The sequence below is a fragment of the Simochromis diagramma genome, unplaced genomic scaffold (genome assembly GCF_900408965.1).
Source record: "Simochromis diagramma unplaced genomic scaffold, fSimDia1.1 OVJJ01000293.1, whole genome shotgun sequence".
In the NCBI taxonomy this organism is placed as follows: Eukaryota; Metazoa; Chordata; class Actinopteri; order Cichliformes; family Cichlidae; genus Simochromis; species Simochromis diagramma.
This window is the reverse complement of record NW_024386801.1, coordinates 14,860,520-14,881,027: the sequence shown is the minus strand read 5'-3', so window position 1 is coordinate 14,881,027 and position 20,508 is coordinate 14,860,520. Positions and strand designations below refer to the sequence as shown.

At 40.1% G+C, this 20,508-nt stretch overlaps 1 protein-coding gene across 1 annotated transcript; it reads left to right on the top strand.

The window, feature by feature from the left end:
* The first annotated feature begins 10,074 nt into the window (after positions 1–10,074).
* On the top strand, positions 10,075–20,475 carry tmpob (thymopoietin b). Its single transcript, XM_040026078.1, has 6 exons — positions 10,075–10,973; positions 11,125–11,242; positions 12,343–12,495; positions 12,672–12,781; positions 13,699–13,796; positions 18,111–20,475. The coding sequence occupies exons 1-6, from the start codon at positions 10,740–10,742 to the stop codon at positions 18,493–18,495; spliced, it is 1,098 nt and encodes a 365-aa protein (XP_039882012.1). The 5' UTR covers positions 10,075–10,739; the 3' UTR covers positions 18,496–20,475.
* The last annotated feature ends 33 nt before the right edge of the window (positions 20,476–20,508 follow it).

The following is a 20,508-nucleotide window of genomic DNA, read 5'->3' as shown; positions in this document are numbered from 1 at the left end:
TTCCAGCCCAAGCCTCTGATGACGCTGCTCAACAAGGGCCTTCTCTCCAACGCTGTTGAGGGAGGAAACAGAAAAACATGTTCTTGTAAATGGAGCAGACATCATCTAGGAAGGGAATGTTTTTTAGCGTCTTACACCCAGCTGGACATGCAGTTTCCTCAAGCTGCTGCAGGGATTTTTATTGAATTTGCCCCAAATCATTATGTTGTCACTTCAATTTCAGTCTCACATATGGCATTATACTTACAGTATATCTTAATGTGTGTGGTTAAAACATTTATTACCTAGCCAGAGCGTGTCCATCAACTCGCAATGTTTCACCAGTAAACCAATTTCCATTTATTGTCTGCTGCTGAAGCACATCCACTCTGTCCATATCCATAGTGACTGCCGGCAGTCGGCCAACCCACCCATCTGGTCTCACTTTGACACCCAAGGCTACCATCTTGTAAGACTGAAAAAAGTAAGAGCTATAGAAAGGTGACAACAGTTTTCCTTCCTAGTTTACCTCCCTGCACCACACTGAGCCTGACAAGCTGCTGAAAAATAGGACCAGGTCACATTTCACCCTTAAAAGAATGTGCAAGGGCTGTGAGTAACCCTGTGGTCTGGCTTGGCATGTTTGGTCTGGCTCCTCATAATATCATGTAGTGTGCCACTGAGGACCAAGGGCATGAACACCAAAGAGAAGTGTTGAGGGCGTTCCTACTTTGGTCCAAAATCGATGCCAGAACCTAATAGTAGCACTGTAATCAGTCTCCCCCCCTAATATTAGCACCATAGCTTTTTTCTCCAGGGTGGCGGTTGGTGTGTTTGGCTCAGTGTGTCCTCTTTGACCTTAAATTCAGTCCTGCGGCTGTGTAAAGCACCTCTTGGCATCATCGGCAAGCAGCACATTAATAAAGCACAGTATTAGCCTTGTGTATGATGATTTTACCTGAATGTAACATAGAAGATAATGATACCAGTGATTTAAAAAACATTCTCCGTTTTGACATTAATCCTGCATAACAGAACAGATTACACAGCCGATCCATAACGCTACTCGGCATGTCAGTTATATTAACTTCTTGAGCTATTGTGGCCATATGTTTTTGTCATCGAACACTCCCAAGAACTGATTTCCCTTTTATCAGAACCAGAAGTGCCTTACAATGGTGGGCTAAAGCAGAGACTGCAAAAAGGTCCAGTTACATAAGGAAATAAATTGTGTGTCCCAAAAGGACTGGATATTACCTTAAAGATAACTTGGTCAATTTACTTTAAATCATAGCTGATATTGAATATCACCCCCGCTGGCGGCTCTTACACTGCAGGGTGGCTTTCTAGTGATGCACCTGTGCTGAATTTGCAGGAAAACTCATATCCTTGTCTGAACGAGAAGAGCACGTCACTTTTGACTAGAAGCCGATCTCTGCTCAATCAAACCACCCAGTAGGCACTCTCACTCTAAATTAGAATTAAAATTGATATCCCCAGCAAGGCCAATATTTTTTGTTCTGCCACTAAATGTCGGCGATTTATCATTCAAACATCCTAGGGTTTTGTGTAGGTACTTTTGGACCTCAGGTACAGTGGGTTTGATGCTCAGCCAGAGACAATATCAGATCCATGCCAAGAGTCCAAGCTGTGAACGCTTGTCTGAGAGTTACCGTAAATCCTTCTGCTCGCACCACTAAGAAGCTCAGAAAGCCACAACCCTGCTATTTGCCACCCCTGTGGTCCTTACAGGTAGCCGCTGAGACTCCCTAAATAATGATCGCCATGTATAGGAGAGCAATGCAAGAACAGAGCTCAATGGATAAAGGCTTACCTGTTGCCCCTCATTTTCCTCAGCGGATAAGGACCGGGACTGTCAGTTTTTCTCTGTGTTGATTAATCTGGAGCTTTATTGGATATGATTCTGATGATTAATGGCATATTATCCTGCCCCTCTGATAAAAAACATTCAGCTTTAAGATATTTCCTGATTGAACCTGATATTCCTGGCTGTTATTCCTGAAAACACTAAACTTTTGAATGTAAAAATGTAATCAGCTCACTGTATTTATTGTAGAATTACAATGTTTAGGATTTTGCTGGGACTATATTCAACCTTCTAGCATTAATACTATGCAAACTCAGGAAGCATTTGAATTTGAACATATATATACGTGCATGATTTCGCTTTGATAAATAAAAAGTAAATGTTTTTCTGAGTTGATTGATAGTGGCCGCATGGTTCATTAACGTGGACCCGTGTTCATTAATTTTAATGACCCTGCACATAAAAAGTGATAACTAGGGCAATGTCAATAAACATGATAATGTTCTTAATTTAGACGTTGGCAGATGGAAACTGTTTGATCAAAGCTGTCCAGAGAGGTTAAGCCCAACACTGCCTCCACCAGGAGTTCCCAGCAGGCTCCTGGAGTCACACATCAAGGTCTGTCGCTGGCCCTCGACCCCAAGACCAAGTTTGAGTGAGCCAGAGGGAGACAACACACCATAGCTATGTGTAACTACACAGTGAGTCCTTTTGCTCGTTGCCATGCTGTAGCTGACCGCAGGATTGCAGTGTTTACTTAAGAGCCGGTGCATAAGAGAAAGGCGGACCACCGGCAGTAGCCACCCGCCGGGCTCTGGGCAGGACCTGGGGCTCATCTTTGTTGAAAATGGCTGTAGAACCTGTCACCTCCCACCGGACTGGCCTATATTTAGCAACAAACTGAAAAACCTCTTCATTCTTAAAAAGCTGTTTAGGTTTCCATTGAGAAGAGGCTTCAGCGGTGAGTGATGCTGCACTCCTGTGGTCTGAGGGATGCTTCTCTTTGGCATGAAGGACATATTTTGCTTACAGTCATAATCTAACTTCAAAGCACAGCCTAATACGATGTGGTCTAATAAAAACATGGAAAAACACATTTTGAGACAGTTATGGCATACAGCTCCACAGCTGAACAGAAAGAAGGCGATAAGAGCAGGATGTGGAAAATACCTCGAACACATGTGAACACTTTTGCCAGTGCAATTATTTTCTTTACTTGGAAGTAAATTGAAATTTTTTTTAATCATTTCACTCTCTCACCAATATGAAATGTGACTACCAAGTCTGTAAGCTGTGCGCTTCTAATGTGCTGACCAACATACTGTAGAGGCGTAATTGCATGTGAACCGCTCGGCTCATTCCAGACTCACGAGGTGATATCGGATGAAAACATTAAAAAAAAAAATTGCACCTGATCACTGAGGACAAAACAAATATTATATCTTCCCTTTTCAAACTTCCACTAGCAGTTATGATGAATGGTTGCTGTAGAAAACAACAATAACAATATATATAAATAAATGTTATGTGTGTATTTGTGCCTAACTATCATTTCTTCTTCTCCATTCTGTAACAAACATGTTTTAAAAGCTAAATTTCTTATACATTTGAATGAGAACTGAGAGTTTTCGGTTCATTTGCTGAGAAAAAAATGAAAAGATTGCATGTTTTCTGTCCTAATGAAGATGTTTTATTAATGATGATTTGCTGACTCTTGACTTTTTCTGTTTGCACGCCGCTCTCACTTCTCAACGTCTCATTGAGCTCGAGAGGAAAGCAAATCCAAGACAGGACATGCGTATTACATGTTTTCATTTGCCCTCGTATATGCCTGAATGGTGAAACAATCCCTCTTTTCATGCCCATGGTTTCATTCAGTGGGTGGCAAGAGCACCTCTATGATTGGGGATGAGAGAGCTGGGTGATTTTTTCCAAGGTGAGCACCTCACGGGAGATGACTGTTTGCTGCCATTAGTTTAAGTGCAGGAGTGTCAGTTAACCCGACACTGGCACCAGGAATACTTAATACCAGATGGAGGGAGCTGTCCTTGAAGTCTTAACAAGCAGGCGCGCAGAAACAAGCCTTTATTCAGTATGAGAGGACGTAGAAAAAACTGATAACTTAGCAAGGTTACCACAAAGTGTACGTTAAATCCCACATAGGAAAGGGAGGGATAAAGGAGATTGAAGGGGGTGGGGAGGGGCAGAAGTCCAAAGTGGATAAAAACACAGTTTAGATGTTGCTGACTATAATTTTTTATTGCGTTCAAAATACACAGGAATATAAAACAAAGCAGTGGTTGTCACGCTAAAGGGTCCAGCTGGTTAAGAGGTGTCAAATTATTGTACCTCAGCTGGATACATCGGTGTTGGACGCCAGGGGGTGAGAAAAGAGCCAAACCCAGCAGACTTTGGCACATTTGTCCTTTACCGCTGGCACGGACAAGCCACGCTGTGAGGCTTCGGAGCATCGATAGGCTCGCGGTGTTTTACTACCCAAAACTATGAGCTGCTACATAATCTGAACCATCAAGACTACCTCCTGGAAGAACAGCAAACACGAAGACAAGTGCCTTTTCCACATGATTCACCTCGGGTCTACTGACCAAATAGTTCTGATGTAGGATGAGCTGAAGAGCAGCTCATTCAGGTAATGAGGCCTGAAAGTTTTTACATTTCCAAAATTGAATAAGATAAGAACGTATCAGCAAGTACCAGATTTGTCTTGGCTGCAGCAGATACAGAGCTGAGATCTATTACTTAAAATAACTTGACACCAGAAACTCCCAAAACTGGCGAGGAAATTGCAAGAAGCCACGTCGGTCTATGGAAGCACCTCACATGAAGATCCCCAAAGAGGTCTCTGTTTGTCAGCTCTGATAAAATCCATTCCCTTTTCTTTATTCTCTTTTTTTTTTTGGTACTTAATTGAAAATTGAGCTTCAGTTCTGCCAATGATTGCAATAAAATGATGAATGCACTGCATTGTTGGCGAGCTCACAGATCTGGAACTTGGCAACTGTGAGTCCTGCTGAGTCTCTGTTGATTGTCTACTTCTCATTCATTAGGGCCACTTAATGGGCCCTCCTAGCTTGACTGTGGAGACCTGTGAGCTCAGAGCCCAGGTTTCTGCGAAAGAGAGGAAACAGTCGCAGGGCATTGGGGTGTCACTACCGACACATCGCAGGAGCCTTTCGAGAAGTCTTTGGCTCTTCCCATGCTGGTCTGGTACCTGTGTTCGGCCATGTAGACAGAAAAACTAAGCAGAGGCAGGTCTGTGTAGAACTTTTGCCAAGTTAAGCACGGAAATATTTCTTTCCTGTTAACTTGAGGCTCTGGCAGTCACTTGTGTGAGGTTGCCCTTTCTTTTTATTCAAGGGCCACTAGCCACTGTCTTCAGCCATGTTAGGCATGTAAAACAAAAAAGCTTACCCAACATCACCACCAGTCCATTCAGGGTTAGGGTGGGATTGGTGGTCACTTACTATCCATCCATTTTTGTAGAAGTTACACCTGTTTGGAACATAATTATGAAAAACAAAAAACCTATTTCAACATCATTTTAAGACTTGATTTCAAAAGCAAAATCTTCTAGTTTCTTAAAATTCACCCCACTCTAACCTTAGACAAGCTGCGAGTGACCTGGTAACTGGTAACCTGGTAACTGTCTCCAACGTGTTTTTTTTTTTTTGTCTGACATTAACTTTTGTGACATTTGGTATCGAATAGCAGTGGATTCTTGCTGAGACTCTCAAAAGTGATTGCCCTCCTATAGCTTGCATTAGTAATATATTTAGCCAACTGAGAGTAGCAGAGACAAACTGTGAAAACAGCACAGCAACTTTGATCTGGATAACTAGTTTGCAGACTGTTCAAACAGTTTCTCTTCACGACAGCAGATACAGAGAAACATTAGGATTTTGTAGGATTTTTTTTTCTGTCACTTTTGCAAATGTACACACACACTCCTTTGTTTGTTCCTGAAGTTATTATCTGAAGAAACATTAGTACTGCTAAAACAATAGTATCAAGGAAGTGCTGACTTTTAATCAAGGATAACAACGCTGACTGATACCCGTCACCTGGAGAGAATCTAACATAACCTTAGTGATGGACTCCAGAAGGGATGTTACTCATTTTACATTGTGGTCCAGATGCAGCTTTCTTTGACCTCAAGTTCAAGCCATTCCAGAAAAGTGAAACTCCACTTGCTGTCAGTGTAAAGAAGATTAATTACACATTGAATCCCTGAGATAATTAAGAAAAGAGGCACAATTTCAAAAGCACGTCTCAGTTTTTCTACATTACAGAGAAATGCTGTTGTGGTTAATGGAGGGAATCTGACATAGATGTGTAAAATTACAGACAAGTTTTTTGTTAATTAACAGGAAATGTTATTTTTAATTTCTATTGTAAGTAAATACAGGAGCTTTTCTATCATTTAAATGTTACTTAGTTACTTAGTTCATTTAATGCCGTATAAATGGTCATGGAGGACAACTTTATCAGTGCAATGCTGTGATTGCAGCCATTCCCCAACTCTCTGTGAATGGTACTCATGGCCTTGGATCAGTGGTTGTTGAGCAATGGTCATGAGAATTTGCATAATTATGATGAAGGAACTGACCTCCCAGCCCATTGTTCCTTCAGTGGTGCTGGTTTCAATCCTTATGCAAACGCACTGTTTATAAGGTTGGGGAAACCTGCAGTCAGCTGAGTCTGAAGAATTCACTTGGATGAGTGACGAAACGTTTCTCCCACTGAAAACGTCACGTTCAGATGAACAGAATCAACCTTCGGAAACCTTATCAGTAGGAAAAACTGTAAAACTATAAGTCAGAAGTCTACACGCCCTCCGGGATTGGAGTCTTCGGTGGGCCAATTCTGCCCCTCCGGGCCTTATGTTTGACACCTCTGAACTACTGAACTACAGGATTTGAGCAGATTGCTCAGTGATAAGAGGGATAGGGTGTTAAATGTGTTTTCTTTTCTTCTTTGATGCTTGCCTACTTGTATTTCATCTTATTTTTCAGTCAATCGGGCTTTTGCTGTGACTGCTCCGAAACTGTGGAATAAACTGCCTTTACATATCAGGACCTCTCCAACACTGGATACTTTTAAAACTCGTTTTAAGACCCATTTTTACTCCTTGGCTTTTAATTCTGTATGAGTCTGTCATTATTTTATTCTTATTATTTTCTTATCTTTTATTTTACTTTCCTTTTAAATTTTATCTGATTATTCTATTGTACAGTACTTTGGTCAACAGTTGTTGTTTTTTAAAGCGCTATATAAATAAAATTGATTTGATTTGATTTCAATAAAAATGGGGCATCAGGTGCACCAGAATTTTGTATCAATAAACTGAAAGAGAACAAGAAAGAAGACTTTGGTGTTTGGTTTGATTTCTTAGTACCTCTCTGAAACATTCATAAATTACTTTTGTAAAAAAATAACATTTTGAACCTTTGTATGTGCTTATTGACAATGAGCAAAACTGTGAAGTGAATTAAAGCTCTAAAGCAGTACAGTGTCACAAGCAACTGCTCCGACTGATAAGAGCTGAACCTTTATTTAGGCAAGTGGATGGCTTGTACTAAATTTTCCACCAGATGAGCTACATGAGTGCCTCGGTGGGGACTTAATAGAAAATCTTCAATGACTACTTGAAATTTCACACACAGTTATGTTTGCCTTAAGTTCAGCGAGGACATGAGCAAGTTTGTCTCTGCTCTCAATAGCCAAATAAAACGGGAAAAAGCCTAAATCATAATAGGAATGCAAATACACAGAGGAGTACGCCTGATACAAACAGGCAGGCCGCCAAATGGGCATCAGCAAGGGCCAGAAGGGCAGTCTCATTTTTCCTTCTGACAGAAATGTCTACAACTAAGTGTGTGTCCGTTAAGTAGAGTTTAGATTGTCAACAGATGAAAATATACTGTGTGAGCATTACTAGATGGCTGTTCCTAGGCCAGGACACACAAAACCCTGGTGAAATACACTGCTGCCCGCATCCTACCCTCCTTTTTGCACAGGAAACTGCCCAGGATTTGATCTTAATTAGTTTGGCAGCAAGTAATAACATCCTTGGAGGATTAGAGATTGTTGTGATAGATTAGTGCAGCAAAACTGACCGTTTTTAGCTTTTCGTGATACTGCAAAATGTTTCACATTATGTAAAAATTTGTGAATCTTGTTGCGTAAATTTAGACCATGCAGCAGTTCTACGCCCGGAAAGTGACAGGTCTGTTGTCATACAGTATGCTGAAGCTTTGTAACACCGATTAATTTCACAAGTATGTGTTTTGTTGTGTCAGTGGAATTGGATCAGACATTCACTGGGTGGTAAAGGTTGACTTTTCCTAAGGTACTTCTGTGGTTGGCTCATTTTGGATTTAGAGATGCTTAAAATCCAAGATAAACTCAAGCGAGGAGCCTGCGTTCAACATTTTTCTAAATGATCAGAAATCCTCTTTTAGAACATGGATGTTGGCATTTAAGTTCATTTGAGAGGTGCCGTCTTTTCCAAACACAACACAACATTTAATATTTCAATTGCCAATTCAACTCTCTCTCTCGGGGTAGCCGCCCGCTGGCTCTTGCTTTCACCTAAATTGTTTTTTTGTCTTCCTCCAGCCAGTTGTTACATTTGTTCTGTCAGTTTATTTAACAATCATCTGTCAAGAAATGCCATCAAATAAACTGACTGCTCGACATTAGGTGGAGCAGGGCCATTTCAAATGAACTCATTCTGAAAATGTGAACGTTGACGATTAAAGAGTAGTCTTTGATCATTTTTCAGAGGCCATGACTGTTATGCTTAAAGAGGCACTCTCTGTGATTCTTGGCCCAAGTCTTATTTTCTGTATAAATTACATACAAAGAAAGCTTAAGAGGTGTTTCTCAAGGGCTCAACATTTTTTACGCTTACACTCCATTGGCAAATCCGCTATGGAAAAGCTGAACTATACTTCAAGTGCTGTATTTTAGTGTGGTTTGGAGCTGAGGTGGGGATCAATTGCTTGGTTTCTGCAGCAGCATCCCAGAAAAGCCCCAGAGGGGCAGGTCTGAAGGACAGGTGGGGAGCCACACAGTGCCACCTCAAACCACTGTCCCCACACTGAGGGGAGGAGGAGGAGGAGAGTGTTCAGAGACCAAGACAAAGAGGAGGCAGTCGAACACTGCCGTGTCTGTGAGGGAGTGCGTAGCTCTGCACCTAGTGATTTTCTGTTAAGGGGTCATTAAAAATAATTGACAGATTGTTTGGGCAACATTTGTCTTCTCCCAGACTCTTGAATTACCACCAACATCACGTGTTTGTTCAGCAATTCAGTGCAGCAAAATGAAATGTCACTTTAGCACAATTACCATCCCACCGAATAAACGTCCATCCCAACTTCCGGTGTCTCATTTCTGTAAGTGGTAAATGCTTTTCTACTTTACTTGAGCACTCACAGTGCTTTATACAACATGCCTCATTCACCCATTCACACCCATTCATAAAAGCACTTTTTATATGCCTTTTCTACCTAACATTCACACACATTCATCGTTTGATGGATGCATCAGAGAGCAACTTAAGATTTAGTATCTTACCGAAGGATACTCTGGCATACAGAACGGAGCAGCAAGGTATCAAACCACCAACCTTCCAATTAGTAGATGACCCCATTTGTCCAGCACTCTATAAAAAAAAACTAAAGATGTGCAACTTGTAATGCAATATAGCAAGCATGTTTTCATCTTTTAAGCTGTCTTTCTGTCTACAAAAGTATTCATGCTTATAGATTAAAATCTAATGATCATGCAGATTCTTGGTAAACATCCATGGAAAAAAGTCTTAAAACATATTCTTGGCTTTTTTTCAGTGCTCTTTTTCTTTCTTTAAATATATATTTTTTATTATTCTTGTGAAAGTTGCCAAGTAATTATACCTGCTTGCCTTATCCCTGCAAAGCAGCATTTGTGCATTTATAACGTTAATAAAGTTTGCTTGCTTTCTGACTTCATAATAAACAGCATTAAGCCTTGGATAACCGATTTCTTTTCAAAAACTATGCGGCATTATGCTGCCCTCTTCTGTTACAGAGGCAGATTTCATCTAAATCGCGGAACATACGCCCATTGCCATGTGTAGCATGAAAATCTGTAGGGGCTCTATATTATTACAGATAATCAAGTTATTTACTACTAATGATTAGACTAAATTCATGTGGCAAACGGGGTGGATAGAAACTGCAGCTGTATGAAAGCTTTTAACAGCTATTGCCATTGTAACATTGTTATCTCTTCCCTTGTTGCAGCGAATCAAATTAGTGTTTTAAACTCGCATCTGGCCGCTTCATAAAATCCCAGTATCAATAAAGTCCTGAAAATGTAACTAATATGCGAATTTCGTCGACGAGATTTAATGTAAAGCTGTTCTCCAAAACCCACAAAGCTTCGGTTTCTTTGTCGCGGCAGCCTGCCAAGGTTCCATTCATAGCAAGCCAATCAGAGAAGAGTTTACTGAGGACTTCCATCCAATAGCGGCGCTGTTTGATGTTTGGCCCTGTTGCGACCGCGGACAGACAGAAGCAAGTGGACCGGTTTGAAGCTAAGCTAATTCAGTCAAATTACATCAGTGTTAATTTAGCTTTTTTCACTGATTTCATTTACAGCAAACGCGCTTATCTGTTTTCGAAAAATCAAAGCTATCTGTAAATAGTTGAACCGATAGGCTAACGAGAAGAATTGGGCGTTTATCTTAATAAACCGCTTCTGTCCTGCTAGCTTAATTGGCAGCGAGTAGGCGCCACTTCTGTTTGACAACAGCGCTATTCCGTCACGTTCCCGGTGTTGTTTGTAGCGGCTCGGCGAACTAGCTTCCGTTAGTCACGAAGGAAATCGCTCAGAGATTTTTTTTTTTAACAATAAAAATAAAGTTAGAATGGCAGAATTCCTCGAAGATCCGTCAGTTCTCACGAAAGACAAGCTGAAGAACGAGCTTACGGCAAACAATGTGCCCCTTCCGAGCGGAGAGCATAAAAAAGAAGTGTATGTGCAGCTGTATCTGAAGAACCTGACCGTACTGAACAACAAGAAGACCCCACCTGCAGACACCTTCTCCAGCGATGAAGAGTTACCTGCCCCGGTGGTGTCAAACAAAAGTCGCTCCGGAAGGGTAAGTTTCTAATTGCTAAAAATTAGGTTTTATTTTTACTTTTTCCCACCTGTGGTTTGATGGTAGTCTCCACGCGTCTGATTGGACTGGTTTATGTTTCGAAAATTGCAACACTAATGTTTCTTGGTTTTTTTTTTCACCTTTTTTACAGAAAGCTACCAGAAAGACAGACAAGCCTCGCGCGGAGGAAGTGGAGGTGACAGATCTGACTGATGAAGACTTAAAACAGCAGCTGGCAAAGCATGGTGTGGACGTAGGACCCATTGTTGGTGAGTTCCCTGGATTCATTCATTCATGTCCTACACATGCGAAATAAAACAAATGTAATTTATCAAGATGGCAAGAGCACAGATACAAACAGAAAAATTAAAAATATTTTTAAAAAGGAAATTTTTAAAAAAGAAAAAAAAAGCAATCGCAATACATCCTTTAAAAACTGAATCAAACAATGATACTAATAGCGTGATATTTTTTATACTAATCACAGTCGAAACAGGAAAATCTGGCTTTTTTTTTTTTTTTTTTTTTTTTTAAGTGTAAGATTTGATCTAATTCCAACCCAACCCAAGACTATACAAATGTACAACACCGTAGTCAAAACAAGTCTAGTCCAACAATAAATGTCAAGACCTATGCTGTCATAAGAGAATATGTTTGTTTTAAAGGTAAATTATATTTTTAGTTTTAGTTTTTTTAGTTAGTCAAGGGTTTTCCAGTTATAAAAATAAAAATGGCAGTGCATTTGTTACACTGTGCCGTGGATTGTTGCTAAATCCACGACTACAAGGAGCCTAATATATTAGTTATGTGAGATGAACATAATTACTTGCAATGATTAAATACAAAGGTGATGAGAGGTCAGGGAAAAGAAACAGATTAGAGTTGGGCTAAATTAGTGAACTAAACAAATCTAAAACTGAAAACAGTCAGTTTTAGTAAGTTTGTTACTACTGTTAGTTACTGCTGGTAACTCCCACTCCACTTATTATAAATAAGAAAAATGCAAAAAGCAACTGAGGAAAAAAGCTTGAGGAGAGGGAGACGTGCAGATGAGCCTCCACAGCCAGTCAGTACGGTGAATCAGCGAGCATTTTAACCAGATGATGGAAAAAAACTATATGAAGGCAACAGATCAACCAATGCATCAAGGCACACCTAACACAAAACGATTTATGATAAGAATCAAATCCATTGTCCAAAAAAATTATAAAAATCTGTACTATGCAGGACATTGCATAATCATGCAATGAAAATGAAATGATACAAAGATGCCGGTAAATCTGAAAAGAAAACTAAGGCAAATACTATACAAACGTCTAATGAAAGGCATGAATTATTTTCCCTTTAATCCCTCTCTGTGTCCTTTCAGCCTCTACCCGTAAGGTGTATGAGAAGAGGCTGCAGAAGCTTTTGGACCAGCCTCCAGCTGAACCCGAAGCTCCTACTGTCACAACTCTCCCCAAGGCAGACAGTAATCAGAACGGCAACACAAACTCCGACCAGTACAGCGACAAAGAAGACGGTGAGCCCTTGGGGGGGGGGGGTGTTGGTTGGTTGGAGGTTTCATCGAGGAAAAAGTTTCCAAATTGGTTGCAATAGGCCCATGAGTATTACACATTATACATATTTGTAATACCCCATGGGTATTACAAATACACATCATGATATTGATGTTCCCTCATTTCAATCTTCACACAGAGGAGGTCCCTGCCCCTGAACCAGAGCCAGTTCCTGTGGTAGAGAAGCCTGTGAGGAGCAGAGGAAAAGCTCCTGTCACTGTCAGAACCAGCAGCAAACGGCAGACAAAGGTGAGGCTCACTCTACCAGCTCTGCATCAGTAATAATAATTGGCAGTCTCAGAGTGCAAAGTGTCTTAAGTGGATTTAGTTATTTAATATTATAGATTACTAAAAAGCCAACAAATAGACTAATATTTTCTAACCCATCTTATTCACAACAATTCCCACAGAGTAAAACAGACCAAGCATAAAGATAAGTTCATGTGTCACTTGACCCACTCTGGATTCAGTTGATGATGTTTTTCTGCATCACCAACTGAATGCATGCACATTCTCGTCACTCTGCAGCACGCAGAGTTTGCACAGCTTCAGTTTAACTGCAGGGTGTGATGTGGTGGTATTCCCAATGTTCAGCTCAAAAGGGCAAAAGGGTGAATGTGTAACACATTTCCTCAGCAAAAGGAAATATTCAGTAAAAATGTGAAACTATAAAATATTTGGGCATATTGGGGCCTGATAAATGTAAAAAGAAAGAATTACCAGATTTTTTTTTAACCTTATTTTTGTTTTTAAGAAAAATAAGAGCCACATGAGGATATTTGTTTCAATTTTTTAGTAGAACAGTAGCAGTATAATGTCCTTGTAAGTGGATATCAGGCCCTTGTAGAGCAAAATTGAGTATTTTGGTCTAAATAATCCAAAATGTGATGTCCACATATGTGGACACCAGGTACTAGGAGGTTAAAGTCAATTTTAAACTAAAACTTCACCAGCTTCATGCCAGGAGTTGTGGTTAGTTTTATTTAGTATCAGCATCTAGTTAGGTAAAAAGAGTGCCACTAGAATAACACTGAAATCGTAACACTAAAGATGTTGACTTCAAGCTCTGCATACCTCACTAACCTGCTCATCTCCCTTCATCGCACCCCACTATAATTACAGCATAGTTTCAGTTTGCGTGAACATGTTTTATGTTACACTGACAGGTGGTGGAGGAGATTTCTGAAGAGACCCCTAAAAAGGCCACTGAGAGTGTGGTTGAAGATATCCTTGCCAATGAAATAAGCACACCAACCGGCATCAGGTAACACCTGATAATCATGTTTTATGTTATTTGTCTTTATTTGTTTTGAGACAGTTGTATGGAACATGCGAACCGGATATTTGGAAATATTAAAGAACATGACTACTGTGATGTGTTAGAGAGTTGGAGGGTTTTTGACAGTGCTACAGTGCAGACTCCAGCAAGTGTAATTGTTCTTGGTAGCCAAAAAAAAACCTAAACATGGGTTGTTATAATTTTGGAATACACAGAAGGCTGTGACTATGTCTGTTTACTACGTAATGCTAACACAAAGCCAGTAATCTGCAAGGTGTGTAAGTAAAACTGATCAACATTTGTTAGCTCAAACTAAAAATCTGCTTGGCTTTGACACTTTACCCAAACTACATAAAAAAAGCTAAACACAGCATACAAAGACTAGAGATGGCACGATACCACTTTTTTATGTCCGATACAGATATCATAAATTTGGATATCGGCCGATACCGATATGAATCCGATATAGTGTGTTTTTAATCAATAAAACTGTTTTTTTTAATATCTTGCTGCATTTTGTATAAGTTCAAACTCAAGTTTAAAAAACCCCCACTAAAGCTATTGTTATACCTGTATGCAAAAAATACACTGCACCCAAAATATTTCATAGTTCAGCAATAATGATCAATCTAATAAACTTAAACCTACTCCATCTTTCCTATTCTGGTATTTTAAGGAGTACTTACCTACCTAACTAATAGGGTTGTAAACTCCCAGCAAAAAAAAAAAAAAAAAAAAAAATAGGGAACCCCCCCACCCTCCACCTCATGATGCTTAATCGACATAATCAACTTTAATTTGATGCAGTGTGGAAAAAAAAAAAAAAAAATCCACAGAAATCAATTATTTTTCTACAATATTTAAATAGATTCAACATCTTTCTTCAACAGAACTGCAGACTGCACAGCTGGTACCTTCCCAAAGGGAAAAAGTACTATAGCTTACTAGGGTATATTAGACTTAATAGGTACTATATACAGTAATGGACTTCTATACATTTTACATCAGATTAAACCTTTGGGTGTAAGATTCAGATAATTATTTATTAAAAGTGTTACGTTCTTAGTCTAGGCAAGTATTGAACGCAACAAGAAGTTGGCCCACTCACACACCACCCAAACAAGAATGACCGCTTCAGCCTTCGTCTGTCTTCGCTGGCGTGTCCTTTATGTTACGTTCTAGGTCTAGGCCTGTCTTGAACGCAACAAAACATTGGCCCACTCACACTCCACCCAAGCAAGAACACAAACAACAATCTCTTTTAAAATGCTAAGCAGCCATTTATTTGCTTCAGCAGTGAGCAGTGCCAAAAATAACAAACAAAACTCCCTAATGATCCCTATGCTTTCCTACCCAAACTGAAAACCAAACAAAAGACAATTCCCTTACCTAACTCGCTACATGAAAAACAGGAGAAAACTTAATCAACAAAAATGGCTTCTCACGCCTACTAGGCTGCTGCAGTGAACAATATATACAAGGTGGGAAAAAATACTCAATTGCTACTTTACAAATCTATTTACAGCTATTTACAAAACTACAATACCAACATCACAATGATCACGACCCATGACAAACTGAAACACAGGGCTTAAATACATAGAGGGAGCAATCAGGGAATGGACAACAGGAGGGAAACACAGCTGGGGCAAATCAGAACTGATGAGACAAGGAAGCGTAAACTGAACACACTGAGATAAGACAGACCTTCAAAGTAAAACAGGAAACACATAACAGTCACGCCCAACACAAAACACTGACAACATTGGATCGTAACAGCTAGACATTTTAAATGAGAATAAGAAAGAAAAGTATGTCTTTGTGCACCCTTTTCCCTGTTAATGCCCTATCGGCCCCCCTGGCTAAACTTTGCTAGATCCGCCCCTGCACAGTTACCAGCCGTCAGCTGCGCAGAAAAGGATCCTGGTGTAGAAAGTAATATTAAATAAATTCTAACAACAGATTATCAAGCTTAAACGTGCTGCTGTTGTTCAGCCGCTGGTTTCCTCTTTCTGGCGCGAAGTGGGTGATAAACAAACAAGAGAGACAGAGTCGCGACAGAAAAGCCGATCAGCTGATCATTAATCAGTTTCATGATTGAAGTAGCAGCAGGAGAGGGAGGGAGAGAGGCAGTCGCTCCATATATCTGTTGTTAAGCTTAACGCTGGAATGCTTTACAAACATTCAGAGATGAACTTACACACTTGCTTTACTTCTCTCTGGGATCACTTTCTCAGAGATGAAATGCCGGTTTGGTAGCGAGGCTCCAAATGCTCAACCTGACCGCAGACAGGTCCACAACCACTCTATCACGTGATGCATACTGCTCCGACGTGCTACGGTTATGAGCCGAGTTATGCCATGTTGCAAGTGCTTTTTGATATTTACTGATATTTCTCTCTGATATCGATCCAGTAATTTAGGTCAGTATCGGACCGATACGTAATATCGGATCGGTCCATCTCTAACAAAGACATTAAAAATGGCTGGGAAATGCTGTAATTCACTTGCAGTTCTTTCCATCTACTTGGAGCACTTTTAATAAAATACCAAAACTTATACAAGTTTTTTTTCTGAACACACAAAAAATCAACTGAAGAAAATACTGAATTTTTGTTTTGTGTGCTGACAATATTGGTCACAAAGACTCATAAAAATTCCCATTGAAGAAAACTTCAATCAGTTCCTCTCAAAACTCAGCCAGTGTCTATTTGAGCAACCACTTGGTGACAGTGGGGGGGAAACCAGGAAGAAATCTGTTAAGAGACTCAGCAATCTGACTCAGCCAGTTAGGGTCTAAAGAAGAAGGAAGCAGTAGTAGGATTGTTGTTGTTTTTTTTGTTTTTGTTTTTTTAAACCAGTAACACAGGGTGCACCAGCTTATCTCCAATTTTTAAATTTACTGCAGTCCAGCCCTCCTCACTGCAATAGATCAAGGAAGCTGGCTAAGGATGTATTTGAGCAGACCTCTTTCACTTTAAGTGTTTTGTGATTGAGCACAACCGAGTAAACTTAAAGCTGCCGTACACCATTCAGGACCCCTTGCTGTTTTCACTACATTATCAGCATCTCAGATTAAAAGGGCTAAAGAGTGCTGTTGGAGGCATTTAGCAGCCTTGTGAAAAGCAGACAAGTACTCCCTGACTTTTTTTTTTTTTTTTTAAGAGGCCTTTTTAGCCAAATTACATGTTTGCTTTGGCGGAGAATCTGAAAAGTTGCCTCCAGCTGAACACTCGGATTTCAGTCTGAAGCTAGCATGTTACAAATCTCAGGATGTTTTCACACATACTCCTCCTGTATCATTTACTCTAGTCTGAATCAACGAAGTTTGGTTTCTTGACACAGGAAAAAAAAAACAAGCAAACCAAAATATGTCACTACAAACCACATGAGAAGGCTTTTTGGCCAGATACAGGAAACGCAGGAACAAGTTGCTGTGTTCTCGACTGGTGGAGAACTTGAAACTCCATTTATATTTATCTGGAAAAATATTTTACATGTGTGTGGTCTGGCGCATTCCCAGAATACAAAAAGCATGCCTGGCTACAGGAAGACTTTTAGCTCACACTTGAAGTATTCACCTCAGATCATGCTCTAGAGCAGCCTTTTATTGAACTACTAAATAAACAAATTGGTATTCTCCTTCTGGCCAGATACGTGGCAGCGCTTCAGCTACAGTTTTGTTCGTATTTAGCAAAAATAAAATGAAGACATAACTGTACACATTAGTTTTTGATTGCTAGTGAAAAAATGTTTTCTTTACAAATACTCTTCTCACTGAACTAACACAGCCAATCCCTCAACATGTTTGTACTCTCTGCTCATATGGCCTTCATATTGAATATTTGTTTTTTGCTTTTTAAAGAACTTATTTTAACATTGCACTCAATAAAAAAACAAATCCTCCCTAACAAAAAAAATAACTTCAAGGGCCAAATTGCATTATGCAAGTAGGGGTGATGTGGGCCGCGAGTTTGAGATGCCCCTGCTCTAGAGTTTTTGGGTTTGGGTTTTTTTGTTTTTGTTTTTTTTTGGAACTAGATTAATTCACATTACAGCACAAAAAGATAATGTTGCTTTATTTTGTGCAAAGAAAAGAAGTTCTTTAAATGGCAAGGTTAAATATTTAAAATCTTTAAATTTGGGTCTAGATCCTTTTGATCTGCTCAGAAAAGATCGTAATATGTGAGTGCGAGCTGTGGGGAAAACTGTTGAGTGCACAGATGTATTTATTTAATTTCAGTCTAATCAAATTTTTCCTGTTTTTGTTTTGGGTTTTTTGGGGGTTTTTTTTATCAGTGCGACCTGCAGGCGTCCAATCAGAGGGGCAGCTGGTCGGCCTTTAAAACCAAGTGAGTACTGGCTGGATGAGTCACGCGTGAAGACCGATGTCCACACCGAATACAACTTGTATTCTGAGTCTCTGTCCCGGCCGAGCTTCACGGTCTCCCCAAACGCAGCACCGGTTCGACGAAGCTTCCTGCCCCTGCTGCTCAAGCTCCTGCTCCTTGTGGTGGTGTGCGCTTCTCTGTTCTTTGTCTACCAGAACCTGGACGCCGATCAGATCAGTACCCTCAAAGGCCTCTCTGACAGCGTCGTCGTCCCGGTCCAAAGCGCCGTGGACAAAGTCGCCACCTACCTGGGCATCAGCGGCAGCGGTGTCACAGAGGGCATCCCCAAGTAAAGACCATCAGCAGCCCCTCGCCATATCCACAGCACCTCCCTGCCGCCCACCACAGCACACCACAACTCAAGCAGTAAACCTTGCTCACCTCTTTTCCTCCATGTGTGGACAGATTTAATTGGAACGATTAAAAATTGTCCTCTCTGGACTCGGACTTTCCTCCTGCCACAAGAGGGAGGTATATTCAAACAGTAGCTTCTGGATAACACTGTTTGTGGCAGTCAGAAGAGACTAATTTTAATGTTGATTTTAATCTGTGAATTGTTTGTGTCTTTGTGTGTATTATAACCCTCATATGTAGAAATGAGTGCAGAATGGAGAGGCCATTTTTATCCGTGCATGGTTGTAGTTTTTAAAGGTCATACTGTAGTTTTTTTTTTCCGACGCCGTGTGCCAGGTGTTTTCTGACGGTGAAGTGCCTGGACACTATTAGCACTTAGTGCCCTCCCGTACATCTACATATATATAATTTTCTTTTTTCTTTTTATCCCCAAGCACAGAGCAGCGCTTATACTAACACCAGAATGTCTACACCCGTGTTTCTTTATCAAATAGGGACGCACTCATGTATCGAATGGTGTTGGTTGTTATTGGCCTTGTTAACTGATCAGCTTATTGGCAAATATGATGACATTTCATTGGCATTGGGGGAGGGGGTTATTTGTTGTGTGTCATCCGTTTTGTGCTAAATGTTCACAGATGGTTTGATAAAATGATATTTAGTTAATATGATGATGATTTATGTGTTTCCCTGCCACAAAAGAGGAATATAAAAACAAGATAAATAAAAGCCAGCATTAGCTTTAGGCCGTACTGTCACTGTAAGCATCGCTGTCAGGCCAAATTTTCACAATCAGTGCGTCATTGGTATCAATTTCAACATTTTCTCTCCAGCTATAGTGTTAAGTAGAATGTTTGATTTATTTCTATGGTGCTCAGGTTGATTCAGCTCAAACGTTTTTCATGTGGTCTGTGTTGGGAGGAGGCGTGGTGTAATCAGGTCACATCACTGCATGAGGAAAATCAGCCCACGTTCAAGCATGAATTAGAAGCTCTTTTTTTTTTTTTAAATAAATCTTTTTTAATAGCTGATCACTGCTAAGATCTCTCATAACGGGATTTGTGATCATGGCTTAAATTTTAATTCTCAGCTTTGTGTATTGTAGCGATTTTTACACTTGGCAGGTTGAGGTTATAAAGTTTACTCTGCTTTCTGCCTCTTGCATCGACATTGTCGTTTAAGACTTGCAAACAGAAAATTATGAGAAAAATAAAGAATTCAGCGATCACAGGTTACTGGTTTTGTCCATCCCTGCCAGTCCAGTTCATGTGAGTTTCTACGCGTTGAGTTGTAGTGCTCTGTTGTGCTTTTTCTTTTGTCCTGTTTTTATAAGATTTCTGATCCTTCGGTCCTTTATGCAGGGCTGGCTGTTTAGCGTGCACCCACATAGCCCACCTCACAGGCTGCAGGTGTTTCCAAGAGGAGGAAAGTAAATCCTTTTATTTTTTTATTTTTTATTTTTCCTCTCCTCATCTTTTTTTTTTTTTTTTTTTTTTTTTTTTTTTTTTTCCCAACAGTTAGCCTCATTTTATTTTTGTCACAAGTTCCGCCTGGGCAAAATTGTAAAGACGCTCCAGGTTTCTCCGAATGGGGTCGTTTATCCGCTTGGAGTAACAAGCAAGGATGCATTTACTCGAGGGGGTGTTGGAAGATTTCTCGGTGGCGGGGATTGTTTCTATTTTGATATTTTTCTAAAGTGGCGTGTTCAACTTTTTATAGCATATTGTAAAGCAATACATGGAAGTAATACTGTATCTTAATCTGAACCTTGCTGAGTTAACTCAAGTGATTTGATCATCAGGCAGCTCTCCCACAACGGACAGAAACGACAGGGGTTATGTGGGTAAGGATTCTGAATCTGTTTATTTATGATAATGTAGGCAGTGTATCATAAAATAAACTTGGTTGTTGCTAGATTATTTTTTTCTTCTGTCTGTGAATCCTTTGAGACC

What these genes read in the sequence shown, in the direction of transcription:
- tmpob (XM_040026078.1), top strand. Translation starts at nt 10,740, where the DNA reads ATGGCAGAATTCCTCGAAGATCCGTCAGTTCTCACGAAAGACAAGCTG. An exon ending in GGACGTAGGACCCATTGTTG is followed by an intron (nt 11,243 to 12,342) that starts GTGAGTTCCCTG and finishes GTGTCCTTTCAG; the next exon opens with CCTCTACCCGTAAGGTGTAT. An exon ending in AGCACACCAACCGGCATCAG is followed by an intron (nt 13,797 to 18,110) that starts GTAACACCTGAT and finishes TTTTTTTATCAG; the next exon opens with TGCGACCTGCAGGCGTCCAA.